Raw genomic sequence first — 14480 nt, 5'->3', positions numbered from 1 at the left:
TCCATTTTGGAAACTGTACATAAAATCTTCTCTTTAATCAGTTCTTGCCCCTGTTGTCATACTATGACTTTAAGCCTATAAATAAAGAAGGAACTGAACGGTCAAAAAGGAAGAAAAGAACAAAATAGATGAATCATTCTTCTCTCTCGTCCTTAGGAGCTGATCACGCCTTAGTGGAGAGGATTTGTGAAATGTAAAAGGAAACTATAATGTGACCTTATCTGCCCCCTTCCATTGCTCCACACGGTCCTGTGAGCAGAGCACTTAATTCCTGATGTCCTTGTAAGAATCCAGCTTCCACAGTCCCATTTCTCTTCATGCTGGCGGAAGCTTTATTTAAAGAAGGGTTCCCATGTCCTTGCTGTCATTCCAGAGTCCTGTGTAGTCCCGTATCACACTTTCCCCACACCACCCTCGAGGTCTGTCCGCCCTGTGCCCCTCAAACCCTGCAGCCTAAACCATTTACTGTCTCTTTCCTCGAAAGGACACAACAGAAAGAAGTAAGAAAGTCCTTCAGGAGAAGTGAAGTGTAAACCAAGCTGGGATGTCCCTAATCTTTCCCCCAGAGTTGCTTGGGGCACAGGCACACGGACTAGTCTAGAGGTTAGCTCACTAGCAGCTGACGTAGAGAGCAGCTGCTTTGTTTTGATGGAACCTCATCCTTTTCCTTCACAAGGTCTCTTGGTCTAATTAAATTTCAGGGAGACAGAGCCTTGGCAGAAGGTTAAAGTAAGCTGCTAGACTGGAATGTAGGAGTTGGGCTCAAAACTAAATTGGGAAGTTTAACTGGGTGCGTCTCTGGTTTCAATGAAATACTTTTACAGTGTATGGTAGCAATGTCTGTTTCTAAGCTTTTGAAAACCATTTTTCTTTTTCCTTAATTGTAGTTCCCTAGTTGTTTTTATATTATGAGCTACTTGTAGAAAAATACAGGAAACATAATTACAATACAAAGCTCCCTTTCCCAAGCCTACTGAGATCACTTGAAGCCAAACTGGGTTTTAGGGTTTTGCTAACTATAAGTTCAGAGCCATGAATTGCATCCTATGCAATGCTGGTTGATTTACAGCAAGTGTTGTGTGATTAAACAATAACCACGTTTCTTTGAGCTATGCAACTGCTATAGAATTGAGGGAGGGCTGTGTTGCTTCATGACGCCACATTTCACAGCTCTCTGGGGAAAAAGAACGAATTACAGTAAAATGGAGAAGTATTGTGGAAGTATATACAAGTTTATTTAGGGAAAGGAAAGAAGTAAATTAATTTGTTTTTCCACTTCTATTTCCAGCTCCGTGCAATGTTGAATTGCTAGTTATTAATTTTTGTATCCTACTTTTCCTGAAGAATCTGTATATGGACTGTTCGGACCAGCAGAAATAACTTGTTTTACTATTATTAACACCCTGGAGAGGAAATCAGTACTTCGGTGTATTGTGAAATGCAAAGCCTTTGGGAGTTTGATTTAGTCAAGCCTAAAATGTAATGATGGATGATGGAGAATGAGGGCCGTTGAATGTACCCTGTTAGAGAATGACTCCAAGCATACAGTACAGGAGCCCCCCTCAATTCGAGGCGGGTCCATTCCAAGCCCCACCTCCAGCAAATGCCTGAAACTACCATAGCACCCAACCCTATATATACTATGTTTCTTCCTGTATGTACATACCTGTGATAAAGTTTGATTTATAAATTGGGCACATAAGAGATTAACAACAATAACTAGTAATAAAATAGAACAATTATAACAACATACCGTAATAAGTTATGTGGTGTCGCTCTCTCAAAATATCTTACTGTACTGTACTCACCCTTTTCCTTGTGAGGATGTGAGATGATAAAATGCCTAGTGACGAGAGGAAGTGAGGTGCGAGAGGTAGGCCTAGGGTTAGGCTACTGCTGACCTTCTGACCAGTTGCCTGCTCTGGACTCAGCGGAACACCCGTAACTGAAACCTCGGGAAGTGACACTGAGGATAAGGCAGGACTACTGGACGTTCATTCAGAAGTAGCACCCAGACACCCTTTGATATGGGAGTGACGGTGAGCACCCGGTCCTGTCCAGCCCCTGATGGCCTTTCCCAGCATGAACCCCTACGCCTGCCACCTTTCAGGGAATCTGAAGAAAATCACTGAGGCAGGCTTTCAGCTGTAGCTTCATTATCTGTTCCTTTCACTTGATGTAACTGGTTTTAGGTTGTTCTTTAATATTGCATGTAATGCGAATAGCTTCTCAATGGGGTATTTATCGTGTTTAAAGTTCAGCTGTCTGTCACACTGCCTTCACATTCTTCTGTTTTAAGGACTCATCTTATGCACTATTTGATGAATACATTTGTACAGGGAAAAGCTAAATGTTTATCTCACCCCCCCAAATGGTCTGTTTCAAAGTATGTGTCTTTCCTTTTTCTTCCTTCCTTTCTTCTTTCTTTTCTTCCTCCCTCTCTCCCTCCTTTCCTTCCTCCCTTTCTTTCTTCAAATCATCTTGAAATTCTCATCTCAATTCTAAATCAGTCTTCAGAGATCTGTTATAAGAAATGGGTGAGTGAGGGTTGAGGTGCAGGGTTAATATTCTCCTGTAGTTTTTCTTTTAGACAGTTTCCTTCTTAAGGAAGTCTCTTAAAATGGATGGAAACTCTCCTGAAGCAGTTCCATGCCTGTACTGGTGAAGCTGAGCAGAGCAGACTCTCCCTGAATCATTGGCGTCTTATATGTATATATATATACATATATATATATATATTTTATTATTTATATTTATTTTTGACAAAGGCCCTGTCAAATGGGATGAGAAACTCAAGGATCAAGCAAATGACAGCTTGAGCTTCCTGTACAGGAGCTGGAGGTTCGTTTAAAAATTAACTTGATCTTCCATCAGAGCGGTTAGGGAACACTGGGCAGACGAGGAGTGCTACCAAGCTGAAGAAGCTGCAGGGTGCTTGCTCTTTGGAGCTGTATTTTCAAACTGCTGGTTGCAACGGATTAGTGGATCGTGAGGTGGAGTAAGTGGGTCGAGATCATTATTTTCTAAGGAATGGGATAGAACAACAGAATAGAAAATACGGTATGTCGTGGCCCTGGACAGTAAGGGGAGGATCGCTTCGTGAAAGTTCAGTTTCGTTTTACGCGCATGTGGGTGTGCTGGCTGGCAGGGTGAGCCGCCCGTCTTTACCGCGGGTCAGGAAAGCTCGAGGCCACCGCCCGGAAAGAACTGCTCTGCGGGCCCCGAGTTAGCCAGGGCCCCGTTAGGGGGCACCCAGCTCCCCGCCGCGGAGGACCGGGTCCGCCAGCCCCGCGCGCCTGCACGCTGAGGGCCGGGCACCCCCGCGTCGCGGAGCCTCCGGGGAGAGTCGGAGCGCGCCAGCGTCGGGCACCGGGCCGTCCGCCCCGCGGCGGGAGAGCGACGCGGCGGCGGCGCGGAGCGCGGGGGCGGCCAGGGGGCGTCTGCTCATTTACTCCTCTCCTTGCCCGAGAAGTGCAGTAACTCGAAACAGTTCTCACAGTAGCGTCCCTGACAACTTAATATTTAAAAAAAAAAAAAAGTCATTAAGCGTCAATGGGACGCGGTGGAGGGGAGGGGTGGACAGGAGGAGGTGGCTGGGTGAGCAGGGGACGGCACCGCTGTCACCGTCCTCACTGGTCTGTGCAGCGCATTCTTAAACGCGACCTTCTCAAGATTTACTGCTCGGGGAGCCGCGACTGAGCGTGCCTGGCGGGTTCCAAAAGGAGGGAAACGGGAGCCTTGTGCCTCGAGAGTTCGCCCGCCGACCGCAGCGGTGTGTGGGGGGGGGAGGGTCCCTGCGACTCGGGCCCCCGCCGCCCCCGACCCACGTCTCCTTTATCTTTCCCTCCACCCCCCCTGGCAGGACTTTCTGCAAGGAGATTGCACCAAAGCGAAACAGAAGCTGAGCTGGAAACCCCGGGTCGCTTTTGATGTAAGTGCCTTTCTCTACGGGTGGAATCCGCTGGCCCGCTCGCTGCGGGAGGGGTGGCCGGCCCGGCGAGGCAGCGAGCCGCCCGGAGCGGCAGCGCTCGGGCCCGGCTTGGCGCCCGAGGTGCCCCAGGCCTGGAGGGCAAGGAGGGCGCGGGTGGGGGCGGGTGGGGTGGAGGGAGGGTGGCGGAGGCCTCTCCGGGCGCGCCACAGGGGGTGGGGGTGTCACCCGGAGAGAGTGGCAGAGACTCCTCCCTCACCGCCCACCCCCTGTGTCTCGGGTCCCAGGAGCTGGTGAGGGAGATGGTGGACGCCGACGTGGAGCTCATGAGAAACAACCCCAACGCGTGAAAGCGGCCGCGGAGGCCCGCGCCGCCCCTGCCGGCCTGTGGTCCCCGCTTGGAATCAGCTGGTGCGGGGTCGCAGGTGTGATCCCGGTAGGGGCGCGAGAATCCGGCGGGTTCCCTGCGGACCCTCGCTGCCTCTGCGCTTTGTCCCCGCCGTTAGGATCTGGGGCCGCTGAGGTTTGTAGCAGCCGGGACGTGGAACTCCGGGGTTCGGCCCAATTTCCTTTTGTCGAGGCCTCTTCTGAACGGTTTTGTGAAATCAACAAGATGTTTTAATCACATGTTCACTGTACTTGAAATTATGTCATTAGACAACTGAAATTGTGGGGCTTTCAAATTGTTTTCCTCTTTTCTTATTAAAAATGGCCTTTCTATGAACTAGCATTAACAGAGTCCATGTCGGTGTTTTTCCTGAGGTATAAAAGCAGCTATAAGGGCCCCCAAACAAAAACACCCAAATTCTTGCCTTGGAGTGAAATAGCTTCCTTTAGGCCTTCCTCCCTTTTGAGAGAGCCCCTGCAGGTAGACCCCTGCTGGGCCTGAGCCTGGCTTTTGCCGAGCCTTCTCCTAAGTCTCTGCCTGGGACATTTCTTTCCCCCTTCCGGTGACAATAAGCCACTCTATCCAGCCGATCTGGAAACCCAGTTCCTGAAGAAAGGAGGCATTCACACCCCCTCCGGTCTCTGCTGACTATAATTAGAACCCACGGGGCTCCCACCATCTCAAAAGAAGTCTTGAGAAATAGAGGGGGGCCAGAAGAAGAAACCTGAAGGTAAGTAAATATTGTTGGAACATTCCATGCCAAAGCCCCTGAGTTACCCAGAGGTCTCTGAGCCCATGCCTTTCCTTGTGGTCTAGAATCTTTCACACAATACTTACTTCCAACCACTTCTCGGTACTAGATCACTTTTTTAAATCTAATTTTGATTTAATCATTCAACCAATTTATATGAAGTGCTTAATATATGTCAGACATTGTACACTTGCACTTATATCGGTGTTAATTAAAAATTATAATAAAGAGGTTTAACCTGGGCCTCAGATCACTGAATCCATTTTCACTGAGTGCATCATTTAGGTGGCCTGGCTTTCACTGCAGGTATGTGCTCCTGAGCCGTGGACTCATGGCTGTACTAAGTGTATTAAGGCAGGCTAAGGCAGGTGGACACACAAATGTATGGAACCCACAAGCAGCAAGCAAAGATTTGGGTACAGGTGTATACTTCTGCATGAAATACAGTATTTTGCTCTAGAATAAATTAGGTCAGGACTCTTCTTTTCCCCCTCACTCCCCCTCCAAGGAAAATAAAATAAAACTTTATAGCGAATGGAATTCCAGCCTTTACACATGCTCACGTGAATGCGGGTGAACTATTTCTGAATGTCTTCACCGGCAGGTTTATGATCTGGGGGAGGACCCAGGCTCCAAGGGCTGGCGGCAGGAGAGAGGGCTCTTTGTGTGGCTGCCTGAGTTGCTACAAGAGTATGCTGGCCAGGGGCAGCCTCGGCTTCGATGGAGCAGAACTGGGGCGGCTTGAGCTGGCCCACCCGGTTCTCAGAAGCTGCCCCAGGACAGGCCTTCTCCCAATCGGGATGCTGCTAATTGGAAACAGATGGCTCTGGAAGGCTGGGCTCCAGGACTGAGATGGCTGGTGGGCACACACGCACTCACAAGTACACAATCACACATGTTGCCACACATCCAAACCCACACATGCACACAAATACAGATACACACCTGAAACAGTCCCACAAACACGCATTCACTCACAAACACTTGAAAACACAACACAAACCTGCTATCACCAACACACGGCCACACACATACTCTCACAAATCTCACAAATAAACACATTAGCACACATTCCCCTTAGCCTTGACCCTGATGGGCAGGCGCCCCCCTCTTCTCCTCCTCTGACCCCCTGAACCTTCACCTCCTCCCACACCCAGGCATAGAGGCCATTCCTTCCGGCTTACAGTGGCCCTATATAATTCAGTATTTTGAGGCTTGTTAGCCCAAAACCATAATAAACTCCTTAATAAAGGATCACGAGAGATTCTAGGCAGGGGCTTAATGGGACTGCGGTAGAGTTATAATGTTAAATTATTCTTCTCAAAATGGCCTGGAGCATCAGTTTTTGAAGAACACAAGAGTATTTTTGGTCGCAATCTTCTCTCTATTCCTGAATCCTCAGTTGGGGGGACGGAATTTGCTCATTTGGCTTCCTGGTCTCCTGCTGTTTAAAAGGTGCACAAGAGAACAGATTTGCTTGAGTATCTCTGTTCTTTCTGTGCTCTGAATTTCACTTGGACATCCTTCAAGACAATCATTAAAAAGTGTCTTCCATCTTAAATCTCAACTCAATTTCACTGAACTTATTTTCCTCCCCTTTTTCCTGCTCTGCCAGCTTTGGCTTTTCAGTTTAAGTGTGATAAAGTATCTTCCACCTTGATTTTTTTTTCTTTTAGTAAAAACTAAGAAAGTCAAACTTTCAGTACATTCAAACATAATACGAACGCAAACACCACATTTGTGCCCCAGATGAACAGCAAGGTGCATGGATACCTGGGCCAGCCAGGACCTCTCTTGCCATCGGACCAGCCTGCCAGGCTCTCCCGGGGGCTGTGTCGGCTGCCCTTGGTCTTTAAGGAATTAGGAGGTAGCCGGGCCCCCGCATATTAACCTGACACACCCCTCCAGCTCTTTAGGGGTGAAGGCCTGCAGTGCCGGCTGTGGGACCTCTAAGGGAAGTGCTGAAACGCTTGGGAAGATAAAGTTCCCCGCAAGATGGCTCCTCAGGAAGCTCGATTTCAGGTTTACCATTGTGCGCCAGTAAACCAGCGCAAAAATGCACCAGGCTCCTCTTGGTCTTTAATCGCCTTACCAACACCAACCACCAGATTCCATAGAACGCCTGCTCGCCGGTTGGTCGACTGCTGGCAAATGAAACTTTCCTTGGCGTTCTTAAAGCTCCCAGCTGGAAGCAACACTTTAAATTTTCATTTCAAATTAACCTTAAACGCACGGTTTACAAACAACTTTCTAAACCCCAAGAAAGCGTCTTGTTTGTATTTGGGAATTCCAACCGGGTACTCTCAGTTTTAACATGGATCCCCATAAATCCAAGCTCACTGTCATCTATTTTTCACAACCTGTGCTGCAGCCTTGCGCGATCGATCTGTGTATGCTATGCGGGAAAGGGGTGTGGAGAACTCCCACCCGGCTTTTACAAAAAGATCGTATGTGCGCGCGCGCGCGCGCGCCTTACAAACAGATCAACAAGTCCCAACATGCCACCTACACCTCTCCAAAAATCGTGGGCTTTAATAACTGGTGGTGCCGCGAAGCTTCACAAACGGGAGGGACAACTGGGACACAAAGCTGCTCTGGGTGCTGGCCCACCCTCCGCAGTCGGGGGGTTTCCCACCATCCACTGCGTCCCTTTGGAGCTCACGGGGTCTGGGCCTGATTTCTTCGGGGAGACACAGGGGGCGCTGCTGCCCTGCCCCAAGCAGGCCCCAGGCCAGGGCTCCCAGCGACCTCCCAGCCTCGCTCTCTGCCCCGCGAACACCCCGGGAGTGTCGAGCACATTTTCAGGGGCTGTGTCGTCAGTGTTATTACTCGTCACTGGGTCTCTAGTCACGTCGCTTTCCCCGGCCTGTGAGGCTGCCACTGCCTCCCCCAGGCCCGACCTACGGTGCTTCCCGCCGGCCGCCTGGGGCTCACCCTCGCCCCCGCCTGGCCCGCCCGGAGTGCGCTCTGTCCCCAGAGACCTTTCCGAGGCCTCCGTTACGAATACGACGGCACGGCCCCACCCCACCCTCACCCGTTTCCTCGGCTAGAGTGTCTCTCTCTGCTGGGAGGCCGACGACCGCGGCCTGACCCCGGCCCCGCCGCCTACTCCCCAGCTCCCGCCCTTCCTCCAGGGTCAGGGATCACACACAGCGGACGCCCCGTCTCAGCTGCCCCCTTTGATCTCTGAATTCGGGGCCGATGTGCCCGTCTGTGTGCGCACTCTGTATGCAAGGTACTGAAGGGCCCCGACGGCAGATGCTGAGGCCTAGGCTGGCCCGCGTACCCCGCTCACTAGCTCTGCAACCTCGGGAGACGCTCTAACTCCGGACCTCCAAGCTTCGGCCAGGACACAGTCGGGTGGGTTGCTGGAGTGGCGGACCGCGGGACCGAATGGCGCCGCGCGCGTGCGCATGCGCCCGCCGCCTCCCTCCGCCCAGGCCCCGGCGGGCTCGGCCCCGCGCACGTGTCCGGGGGCCCGCGGCCTCGCGCTCCCCAACGCGCGAGCACCGGTGGGAGCTGAGGAGGTGATGGAGAACTGTCCTTAGAAGAGAACCCTCCCCGCCGCAGCCCTGGCTTCGCTAATGCGCCAGTGTGCACGCGGAGACGGGCGCTCGGAAGCCTAAAACCCAAAGCGCGAGAGCACGCGGGTTGGTGAACTGGGGAAGGCAACTGAAATTGGGGCTCCACTGACCCCCGCCACTCTGAGGCGAGGAGCTGGGCGCGGGCCAGCCTGTGAGGAAGCCGCGCAGCCCGAGGCCTGGGCCGGAGTGGCGGGCCGAGGGCAAGGGAATGTATATTTGGAAGGGGTCAGGACCTCGGCTGGAGTCTGGCTTTTTATGGCGAGGAAGCCGCCTGGGAAGGGCCTTCTGGCGAGGCTTTCCTGTTGTGCCACTTTCCCCCACCACCACCACCACCACACACACACACACACACACCACCACCACCCCCCCCCCCCCGCATAGCCCGGGAGGGAGGGAGGGAGAGGGGAGGCCTAATCCTGGCGGCACCCCGGGGCCCCTGGCTCCACGGACCCTTTCCTGGGGACTGAGCCGGTGGGTAGGCCGGCCCGGGAGGCGGCCCGCAAATGCAGAGCAATGGCACATTGTTTCTCGGTCGGCAAATGCACTGTAAACAACTGCCCTGCACCTCCTGGATATTCCGTGGAATCAGAGTGGGAGTGGGCACGCAGGAAGCCCCCGTAAGGACGCGGGACAGGTGACCTAGGACATCAGCCCCTCGAGTTCTCTCAGGGAATTTCTAGCACCTAGGCAGCCCTTGGCTCTGGGAACAACGACGGGGCCTCCATCCCCTCCCAGCCCCCCTCCGGGCTCTCCCCGGGACACTTCCGGCAGAGGCTCGGGCGGCACCCTTCCACCCCGGGTTAGCCCACCACACTCCCCGAGCGGCCAGCTGCGAAGCCCATTGTCCACTGTCCGTGTGAGTCCTCCGTGGGTGACAGTAGACATCCTCTTTGGAACGGCAAGGAAGCCCCCCCTCTGTTGTCGGGGGTGCCCGTGCTGCAGAGAGGCCCCGGTGGCCGGCCCGACCGGAACGCGAACCCTGGCGCTGCAGACCCAGCCCGACTTGGGGGACAATGGCACCCCTCAACACGGTCCTAGCGCACCGGGCTCCGAGGACAGGGGCTGCCCTGAACACCTTCCAGGATTCAGGGTTTGCTCAGTTCAGAGGACAGTTTTCGTTTTTCCTCCAATGGCAGGTTTTTAAGAATCCCATTGCCACCTAAACACTTGCTCCTCAACTCTGTCCTGTTTGCACATCTGTACCCATTAACAAGACCCTGGTACACCTCAGGGACCAATGACCTGATTTTATACCGAAGGAAATGCGGAGTCCTTAAGAGTTAATGGCGCTAAATGTGTTGGTTTTCCTGCTCTTTCCCTAGGGTAGGTAATGGGGGAGGGAGGGTGCCTGTCTTCCCTTTCTTATTCTCTCCCTCTCCCCTCTCCTTCCATCTGTCTATGTCTCTGTCTCTCATCTCTCAATCTAAATCAACCTCAAAGTTCTACCTCGGACCTCTTCATTCCCCAACCTCGAGTTCTGAGACCCCTCCAAGCCCTGTCCCTAGGCCCTGCCTGGGGTCCCACCACCCAGGTCAATGGAGAGGCCCCACCACCTGGCCCTGGCTGCCAGCCCGCTGCTCACTCCATGGGCTCACAAATTGCACTTCCATGCCCACCCAAGTAGCACTGAGCTGTGTTGACTTAGGGGGTAAATGAGAAGCCCACCCAGTCTCCTTCTTGGGAACAGGGACAGCTAAGGGAAGAAGATGGGCAGTTTAGTACAAGTGACCAGCAGTGCTGACCAGTGGGCTTGGAGGAACCCAAGGGCAGACCAGTGAAAAGAGAAGATGCTCTTTGGGAGAATAGAGGCAGGTGCCATCTGGAAGAGCAAAGAGGCCTATGGAAGAGCCCCTCAGGTTTTCGGAGTCACCCTCCAGACTCCAGGTGGGTAGACTCTGAGCAGGAAGCAATGTCAGGCCCTCTCTGAGGACCACTCAGACCAGCCTCTCTTCTCAGGCTGCCTCGCTATGGGTGCTCCACCCCTCTCTCCTGTCTTGAAGACAGACTCAGGCCTATATGCAAGGGAATTCCAGATCCTACTGCATCTCCTATAATACGCTCAATATGCCACAAATTTAAAATCAGTGAGGGAAAAAATCAAGTAAACAATAAAAAAAATAATATAAAACAGAGGGTTTCTTTGGAGCCACGGTAAGATGGGAAAGGAGCACAACAAAGGTCTTAAGTCAGGCCTTATGCTCTCTGTGCCGTATTTTGGTTTCCAATAAGGCGGACATGGTACATTTTGCTCAATTTTCCACTCCTAATCACGTTGAGAATGTCGTGGAGAAGGGGCTTTCATTCTTCTGAATGGATTTTGGAGCTGGAATTCATTTAATTAAGTATTGCTCCTTTTCCAACTGGACTCAGACCTGGAACCTGCCAGTCCTGCTCACACGTGGCCCCAGCTCTGTCTGAGGCCTGAGTGTACCCTCCAGGTCAGGACCCCATGTGGCCCATCACCCAGAGGGCTCAGAGCCTGAGCATACTTGCCACTGGGTAGGTAGCTTAAGCTGCGAGACATCCGGGAGAAACTTTGGGGCCCCCAGGACTTTTAAAACGGCCTGGGAGGAAGGGGGGGGAAGAAAGTGACAAAGAGTGGGATAGAGGGATAGAGGTACAAAGACATATAGAACGTAATGACTACATTGGAATCACACTCAAAAAGGGAGAGACAGAGTAAAGGAGGTATCAGGTCACAAAAGTCCAGCTATGAATGTAGAACCCAAATAGTAAAGGAAGACTTTCTGTTTAAGTGCGAGTGAAAATGCCATTAATAAAAGCTCATTTCAAGGAACCTCTTAACCTCCTTATAAATTGAAATAGGAGCTTTCAGAAAAGTAGGTGTCTGAAGATGACATTTAGGGCCCCATAGCAAATCTCAGCAGTTTTTTTTTTTCCCCCATGCCGTTGTGACCACTGTCTGAATAAACTAGGTCTTGCTTTTTGGGAGCTCTCCTGAGCTTAAGGCTTCTCCACTCTCTGCTCCCCCACACCCCAAAACTTGGTGGGGTGAGGACTATGACATAGTCTCTTGGTCCCTTTTCTCCCTGCCTCCCTCCAAAGCTCCCTGCTTAGCTAAAGAATGTCCGCACAGAATCTAACCTGCCTGGCCAGCTTTATTACATGGCCACTATCAATCTTGCCCTTAACGCGACATTTGTTTATGACCCGATGGGAAGGGCTAATGGCTTCATGAACCCACTCTGAAATGAGCTGAGAGGAGTCTAAAGAGAAGGCCCTGGAGAGCAGGCAGGATCCAGTAGTGAGAACTGGGCTCAGAAGCAAACGGGGCCTCTCTCCAGGAGCTGTAAGATGTGGAGTGCGGGTAGAAAGAAAGGGTTGCCCCACCACTGTTGTTTCCAGTACCACGAACAGCTGGGGAGAACACGGATGTGGGTGTCCGGGACCTGGCTCCCCAATGGATGCCTCCTCTCCCTCCTGGGCAGCCTGGCCAAGCAGCCTGGACCTGTGGAGGGTTCAGGGCCTCTCTGGAATTTTGGACCATGAAGAACAAAACTAACGGCCCTCCATCTTAAAACTGAGACCCCCTCCCTAGAGAACAGGGTGGGAGAGAAAAGGTCCACTATGTCTCTTCTTTACCTATTGAAGTTCAGGGGAGCCTGATAGGGCTATAAGGCACTCTTGTTTCCTGACCCTTATTTCTGACCCCCGCAGGAAATAGCCAAGAGCTTACAGACCACCAGCACAATTGAGCCTTATTCCTCTGCAAACATCGATTATTAATGACACAAACTGTGTAGAATGATAAATTGTAAAATGCATGCTTGTTTGCATGCAGTCTGGTGAAAAAAGCTCTGCTAACTATGTAGCCCTGGAAAACAGCACGCGTTCCTACCACACGTGCAATATGCCAAAATGCAAGTTTTTATATGGCATGTAACATGCTGGCATTTACTTGCTCACTGTATAAATTGCTAAGCAAATAAATGCACCCACTGCTACATAAAGGACAAAATACTTACTATCCCAAAGTTTTCTACAGAAGCTCACTTCAAAATTAGCCAAGTCCCGACCACTAGATCCTGCCTTGTGTCCAAGGCTAATTTCAAAATGTACTGTCTGTTAGTTAAAATAGCAAGAAGTTTCTCTTAGAATATTTTACAGAAAAAATATCCTTATTGCTGAAAAAGTGCATATCAAATGTGCAAACCACCAAGGAATAAGTAGTTCTCCCAGATTCAATAAGGTCAACAGTAGTTGTTTTTTTCTTAAATTGGATGAGAGTCCAAAAGCACATGTATTGAGAGTAGAAAACGTTACCTATATGGTTTAAAAAATCAGAAAAATGAGCAGAACTTCTGACCTTCCACTCAAACATAGCTTCTGAACTATTACTTAGGCAACTCATGTAGAAATCAGTATATATGAATAACACAAACACCTTCCTAGACTCATGTCTTCCATGCCTAAACTTTCAAACGTTGCAACAGAAGAGGGCAAGAATGATTGCTAAGAAGCTTGTCCCGGGCAAGTGTGTAAACACTCCCAGGAGTTTAGGAGAGGAGCTCTTCGCGGGCCCGCAGAAGCCCAAGCACAGCACTCATGCAGGGTGCCTTCTCTAGCCTCAGGAACTCGGGCCCCAAGGAAGGAAGAGCGAGGGGTGCCCGCTGCCCACACCGCATTCTGGCGTGGGCGGGAAGGGTCCCCAGCCGGGAGCGAGCGGGTTCTTTCCCCCGCCGCGCTCACCCCCGCAAGGCCGCTCCAGCGCAGGCCGCGTGCGCTCCCTCGGGGCGCGAGGGCAGAGGCAGCCCCGGACCGCGCCTCCGGCCCACATCGCCTGCCTCACCGTCCCGCAGCCCACCCCTCGGAGCGGCGCGGTCGAGCTCTCGAGAGCCAGGCTGGGGTAGGCCCGGGGCTGGCAGCGGCCGCGACGTGCTCCGGCTGCAAAGCCCAGGCCCAAGGAGAGGCAGAGGGGTACGAGCACGTGGACCCCGACCACGCCGAACCCCCTGCCCGCTTTGCATATCTCTCGCGTCCCTTAGGCCGAGCGACTCCCCGCGCCGGCCACCGCCAAGTGATTTGTGGCCTCTGGAAACCGACCCCACACGCCGCGCGAGGACGCAGCCCAGCCAGGGAGGCCGCCTGGGGCCCACGCGCTGGCCCAGGCAGGTCCGGCGCGACCAGGCCCCGGCGGGGCGGGCTGGGGGTTGTCCTGCAAATCGTGCAGCTGCGGAGGCTGCGGGCTGGAGCGGGTCGCGTTGTCACCCGAGAGCAATGGAGTGCCTGTGACCTTTCCACCCCGGCTGAGCACCTAAACACGCTTGTGTCTTCAAAACAAAGGCGGCCAGCGAGGAGTATAAAAAGGGAGTACCGTGGACCAGGTGGCGCGAGGCGGAGGTGCGGGATAGGAGCTGGGCAAGCTACTTTTCCCGCGGCTCCCCCCGGCCCAGGCGGCGAAGGCCCCAAAGCGCTCCTCCTGGCTCCGCGACCCTCGTCCCTCCACACACAGCCCTGCTCTTTGCCGTTTTCTGCTCAGCCTGGTCTTCCCGGCACCCACGACCCAACCTGCGATTAATCCATCTCACCTAACAAGAGGTCTCCTCGGACTCTTTTCTCCCCGAAACAACTGATTTCGTTGGGGGGGGGGGTAGGCAGCGGCGAGGAAAGCGAGAACCCGGGGAGGGGAGGCGTTGGGGCGGGGGGGGGAGGGCAAGCGTGGCGGGGGGGTGGTGGTAGAGGAAGGAGCTCTAAACACAAACAGAAGCCGGGCCCAGGCCGCGGCGGGTAATTACAGCTAATTAGCTGCAGAGCGTTCCCGTCCGGGAGCGGCGTCCCGGAGGCCGGAGTCGGGCCAGGAGCGACCCG

General features: G+C 52.8%; 1 protein-coding gene across 2 annotated transcripts in view; it reads left to right on the top strand.

Moving 5' to 3' along the window:
• The window catches only part of GMDS (GDP-mannose 4,6-dehydratase), a 641507-nt gene extending 636849 nt beyond the window's left edge, over positions 1–4658 (top strand). For both annotated transcript variants that reach the window (XM_078055620.1, XM_036106055.2), the window contains 2 exons: positions 3863–3931; positions 4216–4658. In XM_078055620.1, the coding sequence (XP_077911746.1) occupies positions 3863–3905 (43 nt within the window). In that variant the 3' untranslated portion in view covers positions 3906–3931; positions 4216–4658. The remainder of the gene's footprint in view (positions 1–3862; positions 3932–4215) is intronic.
• The last annotated feature ends 9822 nt before the right edge of the window (positions 4659–14480 follow it).

The sequence above is a fragment of the Halichoerus grypus genome, chromosome 9 (assembly GCF_964656455.1).
Source record: "Halichoerus grypus chromosome 9, mHalGry1.hap1.1, whole genome shotgun sequence".
NCBI lineage: Eukaryota > Metazoa > Chordata > Mammalia > Carnivora > Phocidae > Halichoerus > Halichoerus grypus.
Note: the sequence above shows the minus strand (reverse complement) of the source record. Positions and strands in the feature narration are given on the sequence as shown.